The following is a 23,675-nucleotide window of genomic DNA, read 5'->3' as shown; positions in this document are numbered from 1 at the left end:
GCTCCCTGGGCACTGTGTGTGGCTGCCCACTGCTCTGGGTGCATGTGTTCACTGCTTCAGATGGGTTAAATGCAGAGGATGAATTTCACTGTGCTTGAAGTGTGCATGTGACAAATAAAGGTTTCTTCTAAAATGCAGTTACTACAGGTGGTGTGATGTTTCAACTAGTATGAAATGTATAAGTTTAATAAACAACCATATTTTCCTAAAGAAAAATAAACCTACAACTGTAACTAATTTTTCATCTCATCTCATTATCTCTAGCCGCTTTATCCTGTTCTACAGGGTCGCAGGCAAGCTGGAGCCTATCCCAGCTGACTATGGGCGAAAGGCAGGGTACACCCTGGACAAGTTGCCAGGTCATCACAGGGCTGACACATAGACACAGACAACCATTCACACCTATGGTCAATTTAGAGTCACCAGTTAACCTAACCTGCATGTCTTTGGACTGTGGGGGAAACCGGGGCACCCAAAGGAAACCCACGCGGACACGGGGAGAACATGCAAACTCCGCACAGAAAGGCCCTCGCCGGCCACAGGGCTCGAACCCGGACCTTCTTGCTGTGAGGCGACAGCGCTAACCACTACACCACCGTGCTGCCCTCAAATACAGATTTCCATTTTAATAGAAATTTTCTGTCCTAAAGAACACACTTGGCAAGTTCTATAGAACGCTGAGAAAAGCCTATAGAAACTTCTTGAAACCATACTGAAATCCTGTAGAACACCAGAGTTCTATAGAAAGTCCTATAGAGTTCCATTGAATCCTATAGAACTTCTATAGGACATTTTTGCAGGGTTTTTATAGATTTTTTTAAAACAACGACAACCCATAGTATACTGTTATGTTGTTAATTAAAAGTTTCAGACATTATTGAACTATGCATGTGATATACACGTCATGAAGCCGTTTGGGAGCCGAAAGAGTCGAGTTTTATTGGTGAGCCGAGCCGATTGAACTGACTCACTGAAAGGAGCCACAATTCCTGTGGAACGCTAACGCTGGATTGCCCTGTGTTGTACTGTATTACGTCACTCCAACCTCCAATCAAAATGCAGGAAAAGGCTAAGGCTGGATTCTGATTGGATATACGTACCAAGAAAATAATCCCATTTAACCTGATTTCTTTTGTCTGTATCACAGTGTCTAGATTAAAATGTCATTAAAGTGAGACAAGAAAACTGTTATGTTTGTACTGCATTATGCTAAATGAAATGAAGTAAGGTAACAGGTTGTAGTCCAAGTGTAGTCCTTTACACGGATGGGCAGGAGTCTGTGTTGCCCCGCCCCTATCTGTTTATTTCCTGCGTAGTCAGCTTTAAGAGTTCAACTTGAACTTCCTAAATATGGTAAACGCTCCAAGTTTGCACTATTCTTGGGAAACGGTTTTCGTTCAGCTGTATGGCCGTAAACTTATTTACTCATGTGTTCGGGGAGTAAAAACTCAACCATGTCATGTGAGAAACAGACAAAAACACTCGTTTATGGCTCATCTGTGTTTAAAGGGAAAAAGTTAAACATGGCGTTTGGTCTGTGAAAGTGAGCAGGAGGAGTGTGGGGCTGACTTGTGACTATGGCTGAACCTACGAAGAAACTGAAAAAACCTGATGTGAAAATTGTCATGCTGGGTGACATGAATGTGGGCAAAACATCACTGCTCCACAGGTACACCGAGAGGAAATTCAAGGACACAGTGAGCACAGTTGGAGGGGCCTTCTTTCTCAGGCAGTGGGGGCCCTATAATATCTCCATATGGGACACTGCAGGTAGGAGATTCGACCCATGCCTCAGACACATATCATACTTTTACAAACATGTAGTTTAACGGTGTTCATTTTTCATCTTAAATATGTATCTGATTGTCATTCATTCATTCATTCATTCATTCAAACATTTCCAGTGGTAATATTCAGCTGAATAAAAGTTTTTGTGCATGTTGTCCCCATGTGTGGATTTTCTCTGGCTCCTGAAAAGCATGTCAGTGAGTAGGCGACTCCTCTTCCTGGACAGGTATCCCCGGGTGGTGTAGTGGTTAGTACTGTCGCCTCACAGCAAGAAGGTTCTGGGTTCAAGCCCAGTGGCCAAGGGGGCCTTTCTGTGTGGAGTTTGCATGTTCTCCCCATGTCTACATGGGTTTCCCCGACAGTCCAAAGACATGCGGTTAGGTTAACATGGGCTGAGGTGCCCTTGAGCGAGGTACCTGACCCCTGACTGCTCCCCGGGTGCTATAGTGTGGCTGCCTGCTGCTCTGAGCATGTGTGTGTGTTCACTGCTTCAGATGGGTTAAATGCAGAGAATGAATTTCACTGTGCTTGAAGTGTGCATCTGACAAAGGCTTCTTCTTCAGTGTGTTCCTGGAATAGGATCCTGATCCACCATAACTCTGACCAGGATAAAATGCTTAGTAAAAATGAGTAAACAACCTATTTCCAAGATATTGGCAAATTTATAGCGATTCTGGCAAATTTTGCATCAAGTAATTATTTGACTACTAATGGAAGAACTTTTATTCATCACACCTCTCTGCATTTAACCCATCTGAAGCAGTGAAAAAACACACATACCCTGAACAGTGCGCCCAGGGAGCAGTTGGGAGTTAAATGCCTCGCTCAAAGGCACCTCAGCCCAAGGCCGTCCTATATTAACCTAACCTGCATGTCTTTGGACGGTGGGGGAAACCGGAGCACCTGGAGGAAACCCACGCAGACACGGGGAGAACATGTAAACTCTGCACAGAAAGGCCCTCGCCGGCCACGGGGCTCAAACCCGGGACATTCTTGCTGTGAGGCGACCTTGCTAACCACTACACCACCGTGTCACCCATGGTTTTTAAGTAGCCTTTTATTCTCTTTATTCTTTTAGCTGTTTACATTGGTCTCAGATGAGCTTTACTGGAATCACTGCATAAGTATATTTATTTATTTTTTGCGGTGCGGTTTCCATCAAATCCTGCGCTCTGATTGGCTGGTGAGCGGGTCCGTATCTTAGGATATGGACACTGGTTATGGACCTCTGGCGACTCGCTCGTTCACAACAACAAACATGGTAGCATTTTTTTGTCAACATTTTATCTTTTTTTTTTTTTTTTTATAAGATTATTTAAGATTATCAAAAATCTTATAAATGTTTTGCCAGCATTTCTCAGGAGTATAGCATTAATTTTACAGCATGGATAGCGATAACGACAGTGTTCACAGCGAAAGCGAGTTTTACTACCCTGAGGAAGAAGAAATAAAAGAAACATTTCAGGAGAAAGCTAAAAACCTGTAACTGTTGCTGCCGCTGAGCAAAAACATGGCTGAATCCTGAATGACTCAATTTTGTATAAATAAGGGACTACATAGGTGGCAAAATGTAGTTGGTCCCCCCCCCCCCCCCCCCCCCCCCATGGAAGTGCACTTGTATACTGAGGAGGAAGCCATTTGCATTACAGCCGTGAATGAGGATTCAAAATGGCGGCTCGGCTTGGTTTTCCCTATTGGGTGTTCTCGTTTTCTGTTAGAATTTGGTAAAGAAAAAAAATATTATTTACTACCTTAAGGTTGGTCTGTATCGTGAAATACCGTGACCTCGGCCTTGAATACTGACCTCGGTCAGTACTTTCAAGACCTCGGTCACGGTATTTCACGATGCGGACCTCCCAGCTGGTAAATCTCACATCTTTTTCATAAAATCAGGGCAGCTTAAAAAATAATAGCTCATTGAAAGCTTAAGTTTTTCTTATGGGACTGACTGTTCCTTAGTTATGAGGTAGGCTAAGCAGTTTAACAGTTTTTATTCATATAGCACTATTCATTTTGAGTCCAGAAGTTCAGAGTGCATAAAACAATCCACAATCATAAACTCTCTCTCTCATAAAGTCCATCCTTCTAGCTATTCATCCATTAATCCATTTTCTGTACCGCTTTGCCATTGTGGGTTGCAGGTGAGCTGGAACCACACCCAGCTGATATTGGGCGAGAGGTGGGATGCACCCTGGACAGGTCACCAGTCTATCAAGGGACTAAAACAGGGCGATAGACAGCCACTCCTGTTCACACCTATGGGCAGTTTAGAGTAGCCAGTTGGCCTAATACTCATGTCTTTGGACTGTGGGAACAAACTGGAGCACCCAGAGGAAACCCATGCAGGCACAAGGAGAACATACAAACTCCACACAGAAAGGCCCCAGGCGAACCTGGAACCTGCTTGCTGTGAGGTGACGGTGCTAACCACTGCACCACCATGCTACCCAAGGATGAAAGTAAAACTCGTGAGAGGGGAAAAAAATGCTGCATAAATTTGTATGCAGAGTTAGACATGTCTTTTACACCATACAACATGCTTTCCAAAACACATATTTTGGCTTGGCCCTTGAGGGAATTCATAATGATCTCGTACTGTAGTATACCTACTAATGAACAAGACAACACGAGAAAAAAAATTACACCTCTAGAACATTTGAGAACTAGGAAACACATGCTAGTGTCTTCGCCATAGGCTCTAGCATGTGTTCTTTCATCAGAATGGAGTGTACGTTGTATTTTGGCAATCACTGAACAGACCTCTCTTGTTTATTTACCATGCAGCAGCACAGAAAAACAAGCCACATGATCCAGTTTACAAAAATCATTATTAACCCAGACTGTACAGGGTAGAAACAGTGCATATGTACACAGTCGTCCAAAGCATCTGAGTCAACATGGGCTTCTTATGAGACATCATGAGGTCTCTTAGTTTCCTATTATAGAGTAGGCATAGTAGACTGTTCCAATGAGAAGGTGAACAAATTGTCACAGGACCTTATGGTATTTACCTCTCCTTCCTTCACATACATAGGCTTTGTTTTTATCTGTTGTTCTCAGGGTTTTAATTTTGTTTTTAAGAGAATATTTTGATGTCAGCTCATTTATATCTTTCGTTCACTGATGACCTTAGCCCTCTAAACTTCTTTCTGTGAGATCACTACCTGTGGAATTGGTATCCTTGCTATTGACAGCTGACTTAGTGCTGCAGATTTTCCCCCCCATCAAGCCAAGTCATATGCTTGTGTGAGAAGCACTTGCGAGTGCATCTCAAACAATTAGAATTTCATGAAAAAGTTCATTTTTTTTTCTGTAACTAAAATTTAAATGTTCATGTGTTCTATATTCATTACACGTAAAGTGAAATATTTCAAGCCTTTTTTATTTATTTTTTAATTTTGATTATGGCATATAGTTCATGAAAATCAGAAATTCAGTATCTCAAATTATTAGAATATTTCCTAAGATCAATAAAAAAAAAAAAGGATTTACAATATAGAAATGTCCAACTTCTGAAAAGTGTGTTAATTTATGCACTCAATACTTGGTTGGGGCTCCTTTACCATGAATTATTGCATCAGTGGAGCGTGGCATGGAGGCGATCAGCCTGTGGCACTGATGGTGTTTATTGAAGCCCAGGTTGCTTTGATAGCAGCCTTCAGCTCGTCTGTATTTTTGGGTCGGGTGTTTCTCATCTTCCTCTTGACAATATGCCATAGATTCTCTGTGGGATTCAGGTTAGACGAGTTGGCTCGCCAATCAAGCACAGTAATCATGGTGAATAAACCATTTGGTAGTAGTTTTAGCACTGTGGGCTGGTGCTAAGTCCTGCTGAAAAAAGAAATTGGCATCGCCATAAAGCTTGTCAGCAGATGGAAGCATGAAGTGCTCTAAAACCTCCTGGTAGATGGCTGTGTTGATTTTGGACTTGATAAAACACAGTGGACCAACACCAGCAGATGACATGGCACCCCAAATCATCACAGACTGCAGAAACTTCACACTGGACTTCAAACACCTTGGATTCTGTTCCTCTCCACTCTTCCTCCAGAATTTTGGACTTTGATTTCCAAATTAAATGCAAAAGTCCTCTTTCCATCTGAAAAGAGGACTTTGGACCACTGAGCAACAGTCCAGTTCTTTCTCTTCTTAGCCCAGGTAAGACACTTCTGATGATGTCTCTGGTTCAGGAGTGGCTTGATATGTGACAGTTGTAGCCCCTTTCCTGAAGATGTCTGTGCGTGGTGGCTCTTGATGCACTGACACCAGCCACGATGCACTGACACCAGCCTCAATCCACTCCTTGTGAAGCTCTCCCAGGGTCTTGAATTGACTTTTCTTGACAATCCTCTCAAGGCTGCAGTCATCCCTGTTGCTTGTGCACCTTTTTCTAGCCAGCCTTTTCAGAAATTACCTTCTGTGGCTTACCCTCCTTGTGGAGGGTGTCGATGATTGGTTATGTGTACTGAACTAGACCGAGAGATGCACGGCATTTATACTATTACTCAAGCTTGAAATTCTTTTGGGCTGTAGGACATAATTATCAAAATTTAAAGTAGAGAATTGCTTGAAACATTAGTTTACTTGCAGTGAGTCTAGAATATATTGATTTTTTTGTTTTATCTTCCTAAATAACTGATTGATAAATATTGAACTTTTTCACAATATTCTAATTGAGATGCACTGGTGTATCTTTCAGTAATCAGTCATGACTCATCACTTCGATTTTTAATGTTCATTCCACAGTGTCCCTTTCATTACTACTAATGGTTAAACATAATTAACTGGTATTTTTTACCTCTTGATTTACATATGTATATTTTTCATACATTCTATTTAAAAGAACTATCCATCTTTTTTTTTTTTTTTGGTAACAGATGTTAATTAGCCAAAGCAGAAATTTGCCTTCACCCAGCTGGGTCAATACTGGTGGAACCAACTTTGGCTATAATTACAGCTGCACATTTTCTGGGACAGGTTTGGGCTCTAACAATTTCAGGTTAAAACATTCAGGTTCATGGTTTTTGAATCAGGGAAGTGTAGTTTCCAAATTCTATGCATGTTGTATTTATTTGCCTTTCTTTGCACATCTGGATCCTGCACATTCTTGGCAAAATTGCTGAAGTGCTGTCGAGTTGGATGTAAACTGTTATTGAACAGCCACAGATTGCCACAGAATCTCAACTAGATAAAGCTCAAATGGTTTCAGGTTAAAGCATTCAGGTTTATGGTTTTTGAATCCGTGAAGTTTATAGAATTTGGAAACTACATGATGTATTCAGGGTTGCACCGTAATCGTTTTAGTATTACGTCACTTCATCTCCTCCTTCAGAATACTTTCAGGTTCAGAATGCTGACCGTAATGTATATGGTACATATTTACAAAAATGTGGGAGAGAATGTAGAACAAAGCCCAGTCTCACATCCTCAAGCAAGCACAGATGTGTACTCACTGGAAGCTATTGTTGTGAGACTTGAGGGCTGAGGACCATTGCATATTTCCACAACAATGCAGCCTTTGTTTTTCCACTTGCCACTGTTCTAAATATTGCAGCAACCTTTTGGTAAAGTATAAACATAGGAAAAAAATATTTACTGACGCATCATTTAATTCCTCTCCTATCTGCTGTCTCCTTACCCTGACTCGATTGTGTTCTAGGTCGCGAGCAGTTCCATGGCCTTGGTTCTATGTACTGTCGTGGTGCAGCTGCAGTCATCCTCACCTATGATACAACCAGTTGGCAAAGCTATGTAGAGCTGGAGGACCGCTTCCTATCTCTAACTGACACCGCCAATGCTGACTGCATCTTTGCCATAGTAGGCAACAAAGCTGACCTGACTGACTCGCATGCCCAGGCTTCAAATCCAGACGGAGAGGAGGGGACCGAGCCTGCACGCTTGTCTCATTCTTCCTTCTCTCTTCAGCGCAAACAGGTGAACAGAGAAGATGCCATGGCTCTGTATGGACGTGTGCTGCATTACAAAGGGCTGGACGAGAAGGCCTGTCTGCCCGCTGAAAGCATGTGCTTTGAGACCAGTGCTAAAACTGGCTACAATGTGGATTTTTTGTTTGAAACAGTATTTGACTTGGTGGTCCCCTCAATCCTGAAGAAGCGGAATGAGGCTGACAGCTCCACTGTTGACCTGGAAGCACCCAGCACAGGCAAGAATACTAAAGCTGGCTGCTGTGCCTAGGAGGAGGGTCAAGACCAGGAATGCAGATTTACTTCTGAATACAATGAAGGAACAGAAGGTTGTTTACATTTCATGGAAAACTCTGGTAACCCTTTCTGTTAGAAAGGAAGACCAAATTTTTCTAATTAGAGTAATTTGTAATGGTCAGTGTTGAAAATTATGATTCAGTATCAAATAAATGAGTATTCAAGACAGAATGAAGGTCACAGCATTTAAGCTGTTCATCAGTATTTTTCATTTGCCCTGCTGTGTTTGACTTAATTTTATGTGATGCGCTGTGATTCTTGGTGATTCCACTTGCCACTTTTTTTTTTTTTTAAATGAAAATATCTTGTAACAAAGGTCCAAAAATATAAAGTATAAATTTTATTCATCAGAAAAATAAATGGTACACATGATCACAAGTTAGCATGCAGATAATCTTCATTTATCCATCTTCAGTTCCGTCTTTATCCTGGTCAGTGTCACAGTGGATTCAGTGGTGTAGGGGAGGGGTGCTACAAAAGGCCCTTGTTACGGGGGGGAAACGCCAGACCACAAATATAGCGAGAAGAAAAGGTCAGTGTGATCAGAGTTAAAGATGAGTGTTTTTTGTTAACTGCCTTAAAATCAGATTAGTGTAGAAATTTAGTTTCTCCAAGTTTGGTGTTACAACAGGGGTGTTGGTGAAATTTTTCTAATATATCCTGTATGGCCAAAATTATGTGGACACTTAACCATTGCGATCATATGCTTGATGCACATCCTATTCGAGTTTTTCCCCCCTTTGCTGGTATAACCGCTTCCACTCTTCTGGGAAAGCTTTGATACGTTTTGGAGCATGGCTGTTCGGGTTTGCCCGTTCTAACACAAGCATTAGTGAGGTCAGGTATTGATGGCTGGTGAGGAGGCCTGGAGTGCAGTTTGCATTTCAGTTCATCCCAAAAGTGTTCAGTGGGCTTGAGGTCAGGGCTCTGTGCAGGACACTTGAGTTTTTCCATATCAACCTTGGCAAGTTAAGTCTTCATGGACGTTGCTTTGTGCACAGGGACATTGTCAACAGGTTTGCGACCACTTAGTTCCCATGAAGGAACATTTTTATAGAAATGCATTCATTAAAATAGTGCGCTTCCAAATTTGTGGCAACAGTTTTTGGAAGGTCCACATATGGGTGTGGTGATCAGTTGTCCATATACAGTACATTTTGTCCATATCGTGTAATTTCACACCTTTTAATTGTGCTACTGGGTGGATTTGAAGTTTATCTTAGAAACATTGGGTGCAAAACTGAAATGCATGTGATGTCGTGGAATCCCCTGACTAGGATACCACTACATCACAGGATACCATGTACACACACATTCTCTCACACACACCTATGGGTAATATTAGCATAGCCAAACTGTTCCACCTGCTGGAAGCATATTTCACTTACCCAGCAGCAACCTACATGGACATGAGGAGAACCTGTGAAACCCCACACAGACCGTCACCTGAGCTCAGGATCAAACCAGGGACCCTGGAGTTGTTAACTGCTGCAACACCCTGTCTCCCACAGATACTCATAATAGGATTTAGGTTTTATATTTTTGCATTTTGCCATGGGTAATATGTTCGGAATAATGGAAAGAAATGCCTCCATTTTTAGATTACAGATGAGATGAGATGAGTTGTCAGTGTTATGAGAGTTTAATGAAGCTGTTTGTTGAATATTTGCCTTGTCTTATGTTGAACAAAGTCTTTACACATATATCAGTAACCATGTTTATAACCCAGAATGCCACAAAACATTCATGGTCATCCTTAAAGAGACGATCATAAACCTGTTCTGATGATCTGTGCAAACAACTAACGCATCAAACGTGTAACAAACAGAAGCATTTAATTTGTTGTTCAGTAATGGTTACAGTCACAATCATTCAGAACATGATCCAAAAATATATTCCACATAAATACATTGGTAACTTGTTAACGTTCAATGCAACAATCCATTGTTTAATCTCCTTTTACCTGTTTATGATCAGATAAAACTCATAAAACTGAGAAGGCACGTTGTATGCATGGTTGAGCAAAGTACAAATGTGGTCATTCACCTGATGAATCTGGTCTATTAATTATTAAATATCAGATTTTAAGAAGGAATTCCTGTAGTAAGCAAGCAATGAGCCTATGTCTTTGCTGTGCAAGAAAAAAAAAAATCAAATAGTTGGACAACTATCATTATGTAAAATCAGTGCAGTCTGTGAAACAAAAACAAATTAATCCACAATCCTTGTTCAATAAGACAAGATGTTCTGAACTCCACATTGCAGTGCTTTAGCTTGTGGTCTGCAAATCAGAGAAATGGCTCTCTGTTCTGTAAAAAGGTACATATTCATAATATAATGATAACATACTGTATTTTAAGTGCAAAACCTTCTCCACAAAAGAAATGTTCAGTTGGAGAACAGTGTTAGTAAAACAGAGTTCATTACCTGATGATAAACTCATGATTAAAACATAAGTAAAGCAACACTTTGAGGTGTCACTCAGGCAGTTGTATTGTTCCAACACAAAGCATATAGTTTATAGTGTAAAGCAGTTGGCTGTTGTATAAATCACATGGAGACGTTCTAATAGCTACAGGAAGTGTCATACATAGATGAATATAAGAGAAGCAGTGCATTAACATGGGCGTCTTTGGTTCTGCTGTATGATGTACTTGGTAATATCAAATACACAAATCACGCTGATGAGTGAGGTAATAAGTTAGGAAAAGCACCATTTCAAATCTAACATGAGTAAAGGTTAAAAAAAATTCTAAGCTTTTCATGCTTCTTTAACTTCTCTTCTCAACACATGTACATATCTTCAGTCCTTTGGCTCATGGGGTGGGGGGTACATAGTAATGAAGTAAAACTGAGGGTCATCCATGGTGGAGTAAAGGTATGCAGTATATAATTTATGTGATTAGAATCTGTTAATAAACTTTATTTCAAAAATCCTGTTTGGTTTATGAACTTAAGTTACTGTGATTTCTGGGTGACCTTTACAGCTTACCTTGGCATTCTGTACTGGACTGCACACAAAAATGGCCACACTTTCAATTCAAAGTTCATACAAGTCACAGGTTCTTCATGCAGACTTGGCAGCGACTGATGCGCGAGAGCAGCTGTCCTGCCTTGAGAGTCTCAGACTCGGGGAAACTGTGGAAGGGCTGGTCAATGGATGTCAGCCAGAAACTGTGCTTGTTAGAGAAGTAGTGACAGGTACCCTTAGCTCCATTACACTCAATAAAGGGAGTGGTGCGGAAATCCTCAAGACACGAGCCTGGAGACACCAGAGACTGACCACCTCCTTCATCTCCCGCTGCTGTATGCTGTGTATAAAAGAAAATGTTTAAGATCTGTTTTTAAAAAATATATATATTTTTGCAAGCCAGCACTCTGAGCTTATTTGAGCTTACTGAGTATTCATGCAAGGCAGAGAGCTGTATAAATATCTAAGATTACTGGCCATGATGTGATACAGTCCTTATTTATTTGCTGGCTTGCTTGCCAATTCAGTTGTTGACACAAAAATAAATTTGTGTAGAATTACAGTAATAACATGTAGCAGTAACGAGAAATGACTGAAGGCTCACCATGAGGAAAGAGTAGCCAATCCATAAGCTTCTCCAGCCTGCAGGGCATTGTGGGATAGTTGTATCCTGACTGTGCACAGCTATAGCCACAGATGGAGCTTCACACACTGAACAGCGGCTGATATAGGGCTTTATTTCTGACTCTTCTACAGGCATCATGGGAATTGGGGCAGTTGTAGAGAGCCAATAGGACTTGTCATTGCGACTAGCATAGTAGCATATGTCACCAGGATTGCAATACAGGAATGGTATGGTGTTGAAACGACGGAGACAAGAGCCTGCCAGACCTGGATAACATTGTAAAGAATGTTCTTAAATAACCTATTTTGTGGTTGGTAGTATACACACCAAAAATGATGCCAACACTGTTTACAAATACAGTAGTTGCAGCTTCAGTGTCCATCCTCTGGTACACTGAAAAAGCCTTATTTACTTACCAAGATCTTGATTATGTGCTTTCTCTTGACCTTCAAAGTAAAGCAAGCTATAGCCATCCCACAGCTTGGACATTCCCACAGGGCACATTGGTGTGTGTTCAGACTGACTGTGTTTCACCAGGAGGTACCCAACACTGACACTGCGTCCAGGCATACCAGTGGGACCAGGAATACCAGTACGGCCAGGGTCTCCTGAAATGTGAACAACTTTTTAATTCCCATAGAGAAACTTAACATGATCACATGTGCTGAACTGGAAATTATTCCCATTTATTCATTATAGCCTTTTATATTCCAGGTTAATGGATAACAGTCCTATACAGCACGTCAAGAGATTGACCTAAAATCACTGTTTTCAACAGCAGTGCTATAATCTTGCTTCTCAAGATACAAGACAATACTTAATTATTCTAAAGTGAGCCAGAATATCTTGTTGACTTGCCTTGTTGACTCTTAATGCACAAGCCTAGACCAGAATTATGTAAGCTTTACCTTCTAGGCCCTGAAGGCCCCGGTGTCCCATTGGACCAACATCCCCACGGTCACCTGGTGTTCCTGGTATTCCAGGGACCCCTGGCATCCCCTTTTGCCCCTGTGGTCCCACATACCCTAAGAGAAGAAAAAGCATTAAAATGACAATTCATTATAGTAAATGCCAATATTTTAGAGCTAAAAAATCATAAATTGTGCAATATTTTCATTCGGTAACCTTTAATTTAATTTACCTGGATCTCCAGGGGGTCCCATAGAGCCGATCTCCCCTCTCGCTCCTTGTAGTCCTTGTATACCAAGTGCACCAGGGGGTCCTCTCTCCCCTGGCACCTTTACAGGAGTTGGAGGGAGTCCTTTAGCACCATGGGGGCCAGGCGGGCCTGAAGGATGTGATACAGACTGTCTGAGTTATTTTTGATATACACAAACATCTGATGAACACAGAGAATTTCAAGTTGGCAAATATTAATTTTCTAATTTCAAATGAAAAAAAAAAGACAGGATAATGTTTACATACCTGGTGGTCCAGGCTCTCCTTTAGGTCCAGAAAGGCCTCTATCACCTTGTGAACCACGTGGTCCTGGAACGCCCATGGTTCCCATGGGTCCCTTTATACCTGTAGCCCAGGGTTTTTTTTTTAAGATAAGGCACACAGTAAACCTAGTTTTCTGTATACAGTGCTAATAATTAATACTAATTTAAAGCATAATGTTTTATAAATGTTAGGATAAACTATATATTGGGGCAATGGTGGCTAAACGGATTAAGGCCCTGGTTTATTGGTTGGGAATTTGAGCCCCAGAACTGCCAAACTGCCACTGTTGGGCCCTTGAGCAAAAGGCCTTTAACCCTATCAGCTCAACCTATCCACATCAACCCCACATAGAAGTGGGGAAAAAGATGTAAAAAGAAGAAGAATGATAAACTGTATAATACTTACAATACTTGCCAAAGTTATTGATGCACATTGAATTTCTAGTGTTTGGGACCATACCTTTTTCTCCGGGCACACCAAACTGTCCAGGAAATCCTTTGTCTCCTATGTCCCCCTGTAGTCCTTTTGGTCCTGAGTGTCCGATATTCCCTTGAATGCCGCGATCTCCTTTAGCTCCAAATGGAGATGGAAAACCTGGAAGACCAGTGGCTCCAGGAAAGCCTAAACAAATAAAGCAGGGGTACATTCACCAAATTTCCATTCAGTCGAAGGTCCAGAGAAATGAAGGTCAGTCAAACAAAGCCCCACCAAGAACAGAACTAAAAGTCCCATAATGCCCCAAATTCTCAAACTATGTACAAAAAGTGTGGCAGTTTTGCTGAGAGAAGTGACACCTTTTTTATGCAACCAGTTGTTTGAACTTGGGCGTAAAAGTGTGAGGACCAGGTGGAGACACTGATGTAAGTGTTCATTAGTGAGTCTGCTGTGGCACGAGTTCTTCACCATATTTATAATTGAAAAAGACGATTCACAACAGTACGTTGAGAGAACCATCGTGAGAATTTGAAGGGCCATCTTCTGAATATTTAAATTTTATTTTTAATTTGGCTTTAAAGAACTAATCAGTGGTTCTCAAAACATCTTGCCAAAGGACTACAGATGAAAATTAGCCTGCTGGCTAACACTGGAACATTTACAGAAATGTTGTGCTGTCCTTATAAATAAATAAATAAATGAAATGAAATGAAATGAAAAAATGAAGGACAGGAACACCTATTGCAGTCACCATCTTAGTCCAGAAAGTCACAATGAGCTTCCTGCAAAGCAAGGTTTTCTTGGAGCTCAACCAGCTCAGTGTGAAGACAAACACCATGAACCCATGGACAAATATTCTGGCCCTCTATTGAGAATTCTGCAACATTTTTGACTAGAAATAGATTTTCAATGCACAGTAGAACTTGTTTATCCAGGGAGAAGTTTTCAAAGCGATTTTTGACATCAGCTTTTCCAAGAATTCAACATGATTATTATGGTGATGTTTTTCTTTGGTTTGTTCCAAAAGCTTTGGGAGGTGAAGCAGGCTCTCCTGCTTATCACATTTGAATACCTCCAGCTTCCGCTGGAAAGCATGGACTGCTGACATAAGGTCACACATTGTGTTGCTTCTGCCCTAGAGGTTGACATTTAAATCACTGAGATGGGATGTTATATCAGTCAGAAATGGAACCACCTCCATTTTCGCTTCATTCTGCATGAAATCCACAAACTGTTTAGCGTTTGCACTCTTTTGATCCAAAGGAAAAAAAATTCCAGCTCTTTCTGAATGGCCCAAAAACTTTCCAGAACCCTCACTTTACTGAGCCACCTGACATTGTTGTGAAGGAGCAAATCATCAGAAGTTGCACTGACCTCTGTCAGAAATGAGCATAGGAAGCGATGCTGTAGTGTAGACGATGCTTTCAAATAGTTCACAAGTCTCATTACTGTTGTCATGACTTCTGAGTACCTTTCTCCAAGACTGGTACACAAAACTGTCTGGTGGATTATGTAGTGGTAATCTATCGGGTCAGGCTGGTGAGCTTTCAAGCACAGCACTCATCCCCTCTCTCTCCCAATCATTGATGGAGCTCCGTCAGTAGCAATGGACACAGCATGCTTCAGGTCTATCCCTCTGTCACTCAGCATCTGCATTATTGCTTCATAAATGTCCTCCCCTCGTGTGTCCATGTACAGTAAGCTTGTGAGACCTAACACATCTTCAAAAAAATCTTTTTCTTCATCAAAAAATCTAACAAAGACTATCATCTGTGCATTATTTGTTTTGTCTGTAGCAGACATCCCAAGTCTCCTGGAAGTTCCGGGAGTCTCCTGCATATTGATAGCGGCTCCCTGATGCACGCAAATTACATACAATCTCACGGAATCTAGAGCAAGCTTCATCCCGAACCTATTGACCAGTCAGTCAGTGCACAGAGCATGAAGAAGAGCAGCAGCTGCTCCAGCTATTTTCTGGAACCCAGGAAATTAAATCATTAAATGGTACAAGTCATCATTTTTTTTTGTTTTTTTTTTAACTGATTTGGTGTTCAACTTTCACAGTTATGATAAAGCAGTGTCTCTTTGTAATTGTCATCTTTGTAAGCTCACTTGCTAGGCACAAGGCTAAATAATAGCAATAAATTACTTTCACTTTCAGTGCTGGAGCTGCAGGAGCAGGTGTCGCGCAACAGGTAGGAATTTGTGAGGATTCACCTCCAAAACTAAGTCGCTCATAATACTACAACCTTTTCTGGTTCAAACAGAACCAATTAGGAGCATGTACACCCTTTCTATTTTGTGCTACAATGTTAAGTAGAGGTGTGTGTGTGTGGGGGGGTGTCAGCGCGTAATTACCATTATTTATTTATTTATTTTTACTAAAATCATCGTATCTCTGCAACCATACAAGATTTTTTCCCCAAAATTCCAGAACCTATGATCTTCTTGCAGTGTCCCTTTACAGAGAGCTGATTTTAAAGTGAATTGCACCTGTTTGAAATTTTAAGGTAAAGTCCCTACAATAATCATGGAATGGGCGCGAAAGAAAAGGCCATTGCAAGATTAATTTATAATTTATCACTCTGTGATAAACTTCCTTGTGTATTTCTGAATCTTGTCGTTACCTTTTTGTCCACTGAAACACGTGCGATGTTATAATACATCTAAAAACATGATTTCAATCTCAAATGAATGGACACACCATCCTGTTAGCTCTCTCAACTAACTCATCGGGTTTTTCTGTATTTATAGGCTCTGAAAGAGATTCTCTCACAACATAAGCAAAATTTACGCTGTTGAATTAATACTGTATCTTCAGGTACTATTAGCACATCATATCATCTTCCGTCAAATATGTAATTTTCCGATGTGAAAATCAGCACTCTCCAGTCACAAGACAAAGCAATTCTACAGAGATGCGAGAGCATTCTACATCAGAAGCTTTCAAAAAATAAAAAATAAAAATAAAGGAAAAATTTGGAGGTGGAGGTGTCTGGAAAGTTGCTCAGATCTGCAAAGCAGGGCGGCACGGTGGTGTAGTGGTTAGCGCTGTCGCCTCACAGCAAGAAGGTCCGGGTTCGAGCCCCGTGGCCGGTGAGGGCCTTTCTGTGTGGAATTTGCATGTTCTCCCTGTGTCTGCGTGGGTTTCCTCCGGGTGCTCTGGTTTCCCCCACAGTCCAAAGACATGCAGGTTAGGTTAACTGGTGACTCTAAATTGACCGTAGGTGTGAATGGTTGTCTGTGTATATGTGTCAGCCCTGTGATGACCTGGCGACTTGTCCAGGGTGTACCCTGCCTTTCACCCGTAGTCAGCTGGGATAGGCTCCATCTTGCCTACGACCCTGTAGAACAGGATAAAGTGGCTAGAGATGATGAGATGAGATCTGCAAAGCAAGCAGCCTCTAAATACAATGAAAGCTTGCAAAAGGAACAGGCATAGAACATAGGAAAGAAAAGAGCCCTTTCGGCCTAGGCCTACATGTACAATTGCATTCATTGTCATTCATGCAATTCATTCATTTTTCTGTTATATTCATCTGTGTTTCGGTATCTAAGTAAAGCAATGCTCTCTGGTGAAATATCTATCTATCCTGGTCATCCTTCCTTATTTATGGGGGGCGGGGTGTCCAGATTCAATCAGTAAGGAGCTTAACATATGGCACATTGTAGTTATCATAGTTTATGGGTTGGGGGCAGCTAAGTCCCCAAGTCAGGGTGTCAGCTATGAATCTGAGTGAATTGAGTGAATTCAGGTATTGTTCATCTCCAAAAGGCCACCCCAAATCCACTAAAATGCAGGAAATCACATCAGCCAAATCTAAAATTTTCTGGGGGAGTACTCCCATACCCCCCCCCCCCCCCCCCCCCAAAAAAAAAAAAAAAAATTCCCCAAAGGGGGGGAGACCCTCCCTGAAATGAATTTTGTCAGGTTGGGATGTCTGCTGTAGATTCATCCACAGCCAGTGAAATGAATTTAGCCTTTTTGGGCAGCGCTAAGTTTTTCAAGCAAATCTTCAGCAAATATTTCAGTTTGTCTTGCTGCAGTGGAATCTTAACAGGGTATTTGGTTTACTTTCTGTATAATTTCATCCTTTTGTTTTCCTTCAAGCATGGCATCCATCACTTCACCCACACATTCTTTGATTATTTCAGCGTCTGAGAAGGGTTTCTTGTGTTTACCCAAGACCCATGCCACTGTTAGCGAGGCCTCCATTGCCTGCTTCTGCTGTGTCATTGATTTAAGTATTATCCTGGTTGTGGCTTGATACGATGATTTCAGTTGGTTTAATTTTGTGGTTCTTACCTCTGTGATCTGGTAATAATTTTGTTCAAAATGTACATGTTTGGTGTCATAATGGTGTTTCATGTTGCCACTCTTCACAATGGCTATCGTCTCATTACAAATTAGGCACTGGTTTTGTGCTTCCCTCGGGGAGTATGAACGCATATTTTTCAGTCCACTGTTACATAATTGTGAGCATGTCATTTTTGCTCTTTCTGTATGAACAAATGGAGCTAAAAACTAAAATACATCTGGTACAAATGTTTGCATCTGCGCACCAAGCTAATTCAGCAAATGACTGGATGATAACTTGATTAGCTATCTGACTTGAGTGAAACACTGTCATGGAACTGCTGTTATAGCTGCTGTGATTGGACCTGACAGATGACAGAAGAAGGCGAGGTGCTTTAACAAGTAACCAGTGTGGGATCTCTAGAAAAAATAAAACATGGAATATTTTGTTTTGTCTGCTATTAAAACCCACTTATATATCAATTTAATCAGCATGCAGATTTAGTTCATGGTCTGGATATGGACTGGAGTCCGTCTATTGAGTACCCCTGAAATAGAGGATCAGAAAGGACGATCACACTACAATAGCCTATGCGCCACCATCTTAGTGGTGAGATCTCTGTGTTAATGTTATGAGCTGCTGCTAACTCCCTCAGAACTATTATTGCGGTCCAAGATATGAAGCACTTTACCTGGAAGACCTTTTTGACCAAGAAGCCCTGTGTCCCCTGATGGACCCTTTCTGCCAGGAATTCCTTGATCTCCTGGAGGCCCTTGATCTCCTGGAGGGCCTGGTTCACCATAATCACCTATAAACCATATTTTAAGCATAGACAGTGCTCTTAAATTAGAAATGATCTCATTTTGCAAAATCAGAGAGAATATATACACTATATGATGACCCACCTCGATCTCCTGTTGAACCTTTAAACCCATGAGCTCCAGGGGCCCCAGTCTCTGTGTTGGGAATACCTGCATCTCCTGTTTCTCCTTTTTGTCCATCCTCGCCTGGTATACCCCAATTGTCAAGACCTAACAAGTGTATATATTATGGGCATGAAAAAAACAGCTGACAAATTCTCATGACATTGCTATAAAGACAAGCAAACAATATTAAACATAGTATAAATTAAATTGGCAGTTCTTTAAAAATCTTTGGGGTTTTTTTTGCCCCATTTTTTTTTACTGAATTTAGTAATTACTGGCTCCTCGATCACACGACTGCTAACAGCCTGCAAGGGTTAACGGTTGCTCATACAGCAACATACAGTATGCGGATGCCTTTGGAAGAGAGTGCTACATCCCTGCTTATGTAAACATGAGCTCCCAGACACTTCCACCTGGCTAGTTTCACTGTCTTGTGAACTGACAAGAGAGGAAGACCAACCAAGAAACTAGCCCAATTGTTTTCTCTCCCAGGCACAGATGGATTTACATCCAGCCATTTTCTTCCGCTTATCCAAAGTCGGGTCATGGTGGCAGCAGGCTAAGTAGGGTATTCCAGGCGTCCTTCTCCCCCAGCAACACTTTCCAGTTCCTCCTGGGGGATCCCAAGGCACTCCCAGGCCAGATGAGATATATACAGTGGCATGCAAAAGTTTGGGCACCCTTACTGAAAATGTCTGTTACTGTGAATAGTTAAGTGAGCAGAAGATGAACCGATCACCAAAAGGCATAAAGGTAAAGATGATACATTTCTTTTCAGCGTTTTCTGCAATATTTGTGTATTATTTTTGTTTTGTACAATTGGAGAGTGAAAAAAGAAAAGGAACACCATGCGAAAGTTTGGGCACCCTAATACATTTGAGTTCTCAGGTAACTTTTACCAAGGTTCCACACCTTAATTAGTTTATTGAGCTGTGGCTTGTTCAAATTCTTCATTAGGAAAGGTCAGATGATGCAGATTTCAAAGCTGTATAAATTCTCTGACTCCTCAAACTTGTCCCTAAAATCAACAGCCATGGGCTCCTCAAAGCAACTCTCTCGCATTCTGAATAATAAAATAATTGATGCTCACAAAACAGGAGAAGGCTACAAGAACGTAGCAAAGTGTTTTCAGGTAGCTGTTTCCTCAGATTGTAATGTTATTAAGAAATGGTAGTTAACAGAAACAGTGGAGATCAAGGTGAGGTCTGGAAGATGAAGAAAACTTTCTGAAAGAACTGCTCGTTGGATTGCTAGAAAGGCAAATAAAAACCCCCATTTGACTGCAAAAGACCTACAGAAAGACTTAGCAGACCCTGGAGTGGTGGTGCACTGTTCTACTATGCAGCGACACCTGAACAAATATGACCTTATTTAGAGAATCATCAGAAGAAAACTTTTCCTGTGTCCTAGCCACAAAATTCAGCGTCTGAAGTTTGGAAATGAACATTTAAATAAGCCTGATGCATTTTGGAAACAAGTCCTGTGGACTGATGAAATCAAAATAAAACTTTTTGGCCACAATGTGCAAAGGTATGTTTGGAGAAAAAAGGGTGCCAAATTCCAGGAAAAGAACACCTCTCCAACTCTGAAGCATGGGTGTGGATCGATCATGCTTTGGGGTTTTGTTGCAGCCAGTGGCACAGGGCACATTTCATTGGTCGAGGGAAGCATGGATTTGAATAAATACCGGCAAATTCTGGAAGCAAACATCACACCATCTGTAAAAAAGTTGAAGTTAAAAAGAGGATGGGTCCTACAATAAGACAATGATCCAAAACACACCTCAAAATCTACAATGGAACACCTCAAGAGGCACAAGCTGAAGGTTTTGCCATGGCCCTCACAGTCCCCTGACCCAAACATCATTAAAAATCTGTGGATAGATCTCAGAAGAGCAGTGCATGCAAGACAGCCCAAGAAACTTGTAGAACTGGAAGCCTTTTGCAAGGACGAATGTGTGAAAATCCCCCAGGTAAGAACTGAAAGATTATTAGCTGGCTACAAAAAATGTTTACAAGCTGTGATACTTGCCAAAGGGGGTGTTACTAGGTACTAACCATGCAGGGTGCCCAAACTTTTGCTTTGGGCCCTTTTCCTTTTTTGTAATTTTGAAAATGTAAAAGAAGAAAATAAAAAATTTGTTTTTGCTTAAAATATAAAGGGAATGAGTCATCTTTAACTTTATGCCTTTTGGAGATCATTTCATCTTCAACTTGCTTAACTATTCACAGTAACAGCAATTTTGACCAGGGGTGCCCAAACTTTTGCATACCACTGTAATCTCTCCAGCGTGTTCTGGGTCTACCCTGAGGTCTCCTCCCAGTTGGATGTGCCTGGAAAGTCTCCAAAGGAAGGTGCCCAGGAGGCATCCTAATCAGATGCCCAAACCACCTCAGCTGACTCCTTTCAACATGGAGGAGCAGCGGCTCTATTCCGAGATCCCTCCGAATGTCTGAGCTCCTCACCCTATCTCTAAGGGTGAGCCCAGCCACCCTATGGAGAAAGCTAATTTCAGCCACCTGTATCTGCGATCTCATCCTTTCGATCACTACCTAAAGCTCATGACCATAGGTGAGGGTTGGAACGTAGACTGACTGGTAAATCAAAAGCTTTGCCTTCCGGCTCAGCTCCCCCTTCACCACGACGGACCAGTACAACACCCGCATTACTGCTGACACCGCTCCAATCTGCCTGTCCATCTCATGCTCTGTTTTATCATCACTCGTGAACAAGACCCCGAGATACTTGAACTCCTTCACTTGGGGCAGCAACTCACTCCTAACCCGGAGGGAGTACTCCACCATTTTCCGGCAGAGAACCATGGCCTCAGACTTGGAGGTGCTGACTCTCACCCCAGCCGCTTCACTCTCAGCTGCAACTCAATAGATTTACAGATTATCAATATTTAGTGCATTTACCCTAACCACTAAATGTGAATGATTTTCAGCTCCTTACATTTAGCCCGATAATTAAGCAACAAGTCCAAAACACTGCTCTAAAGCAGAGTTGCAAAGTGTAACAAGAAATTTAACGGTTTAAGAACTAAAAAATACAGTATACCTTGATTCTATATTCAGCGTTCAATATTCTGTCCAATATTTCCTGACATTCGGCTGTGCCCTCTGTTACAAATTTTAATTTGTATCAATAATCAAAAGATTACTTTTAAATATCTAAAAAAGTTTGAGGTCTACCTGCAACACCTTGAGGGCCTTTTTGACCTTTCAGGCCATACAACCCTGAAATTCCATCAAGGCCAGGAAAACCTGAAATGGAAAAGAAAATTTGATCTTTCACATTTTACCACATTGTTAGTGCAGGTCACACTGAAGTTTTATTTTTCAGATTAAAGTTTTAATTATTTAATAATGTCTAAAAATTATAATTAGTATTACTGCAGGGTAAGTTTTCATCGGCTGGTGAACATTTTCCAATGTACAGTATGTGCTTATCTGAGAAACTGAAAAGTTATACATCAGTACTTTTAGAAGCACAAATATATGAATTAATGATGAATGTCTCCTTTTAGTCATATCAGATGTATCACAACTATTTCCTTTCCTGCAGAACATGCAGTGATATGCATACTACTACACATAACTCTTGACTGAAAATATTTACAACAACCCAACATTAAATGATGACGGTTATTGCTTGCTTTCCTTTTTTTCTGAACTAGGTCATAACTTTTGCTATGCTTTATCACTTTTTATACCGTAATGCAGTTTTATTTTCAATAACAGCACGGCTCTGATAGTAGTTTCAGCTGCAAAGGAATCGTAGGTTTATATTAATATGCTTGTTCTAATATGTTATCATTTTATAGTAGCAGCTCATTAACAGGAGCGTGTATGGTGGATGGTTCATATCCAAGTCTCATAAATAAATTGAAACGGATGTTGTTTAACAAAACAAACATTTAATCATTGATATGATGAAGCTTTCTGTCAGGAAAGATTTATGACATTTTTATGGAAGGAGTCTGGTCAATAAATTTTCCAACACTGGAGTCTTTAGGACCAAAGTGTTTGTACTTTCTGGTTCTCCATAATATGATGAACTATTATTGGCAAACTATTATTAACTAAAAGGTAAGTGATAACCAGAAATAACTTGTCTCACTGATAATGCATATTGCAGAATTGATAAAATAATTCATTCTGTATTTGGATATATCCTTATATTAGGTTGAACATACCTATTTGTCCTGGATGGCCTGGTCTACCGGGCACCCCTGCCTGTCCTGGCGCTCCTGGCCAGCCCTTAGAGCCCTGGTCTCCTGGAACGCCCTTTAGGCCATCAGCACCTGATAAAAGAACAGAAGTGATCCACTTGTGCATAGTTTCTCTCTGTATGTAGGAACCAGACTGGTACTTCAGAAACAACAACACGGTTTAAAGCACTGTGATTCATTATGTGTGATTTCTCATACCTGATGGCCCTTGTCTTCCAGGTTCACCGTGAGCCCCTTTACTTCCTTTGATACCATCAAATCCAGAACTTCCTCTAATTCCAGGCTCACCTGGGTAACCATTGTCACCTGCAAAGGTACAATGCATGAGAATAATAAAAAAAAAATCCTTAGAATCATTCCACACATCTGTTGTCAGGTAATGACTAGATACTTTATTGCCTCACCTAAAGGTCCAGGTAGCCCAGTTTCCCCTCTGGATCCTGTAGGTCCTGGGAGATCGATAATGTCACCCTGGTCACCTGAAGCAGAACAGTCTCACTTAGCAATAATCAGCAGATGTGATGTGTTGGTCATAGATTCCAATAAAGACTTTGATTACATGATCATTTGTTGTTAGTTGTTGCACAAAACATCAGTCTGATTTTAGATTAGAAAAATCCAAGTAATAGACAGTGAAGCACAACCCCAAATCAAAGAAACTTGGGATGGTATGTTAAAATGGAAATTAAAAATAAAAACAATAATTTGTAAATAATCTTTGACCTGTATTGCAT

General features: G+C 41.0%; 2 protein-coding genes across 4 annotated transcripts in view; one reads left to right on the top strand and one right to left on the bottom strand.

Annotated features, from left to right (window-relative positions):
* The first annotated feature begins 1,221 nt into the window (after positions 1-1,221).
* LOC132891257 (ras-related protein Rab-20-like) lies at positions 1,222-8,387 on the top strand. Its single transcript, XM_060928742.1, has 2 exons — positions 1,222-1,770; positions 7,448-8,387. The coding sequence occupies exons 1-2, from the start codon at positions 1,578-1,580 to the stop codon at positions 7,981-7,983; spliced, it is 729 nt and encodes a 242-aa protein (XP_060784725.1). The 5' UTR covers positions 1,222-1,577; the 3' UTR covers positions 7,984-8,387.
* A 1,440-nt stretch (positions 8,388-9,827) lies between these two features.
* Positions 9,828-23,675, bottom strand: part of col4a2 (collagen, type IV, alpha 2) — a 132,428-nt gene continuing 118,580 nt past the window's right edge. For all 3 annotated transcript variants that reach the window (XM_060929683.1, XM_060929680.1, XM_060929682.1), the window contains 13 exons: positions 23,346-23,420; positions 23,140-23,247; positions 22,906-23,013; positions 21,902-21,973; positions 18,687-18,812; positions 18,473-18,589; positions 13,508-13,669; positions 13,031-13,129; positions 12,747-12,893; positions 12,514-12,630; positions 12,022-12,213; positions 11,585-11,871; positions 9,828-11,320 (listed from right to left, as the gene is read on the bottom strand). In XM_060929683.1, the coding sequence (XP_060785666.1) occupies positions 11,066-11,320; positions 11,585-11,871; positions 12,022-12,213; positions 12,514-12,630; positions 12,747-12,893; positions 13,031-13,129; positions 13,508-13,669; positions 18,473-18,589; positions 18,687-18,812; positions 21,902-21,973; positions 22,906-23,013; positions 23,140-23,247; positions 23,346-23,420 (1,865 nt within the window). In that variant the 3' untranslated portion in view covers positions 9,828-11,065. The remainder of the gene's footprint in view (positions 11,321-11,584; positions 11,872-12,021; positions 12,214-12,513; positions 12,631-12,746; positions 12,894-13,030; positions 13,130-13,507; positions 13,670-18,472; positions 18,590-18,686; positions 18,813-21,901; positions 21,974-22,905; positions 23,014-23,139; positions 23,248-23,345; positions 23,421-23,675) is intronic.

This window comes from Neoarius graeffei, chromosome 9 (assembly GCF_027579695.1).
Source record: "Neoarius graeffei isolate fNeoGra1 chromosome 9, fNeoGra1.pri, whole genome shotgun sequence".
Classification (NCBI taxonomy): Eukaryota; Metazoa; Chordata; class Actinopteri; order Siluriformes; family Ariidae; genus Neoarius; species Neoarius graeffei.
This window is presented reverse-complemented; position numbering and strand designations above follow the sequence as displayed.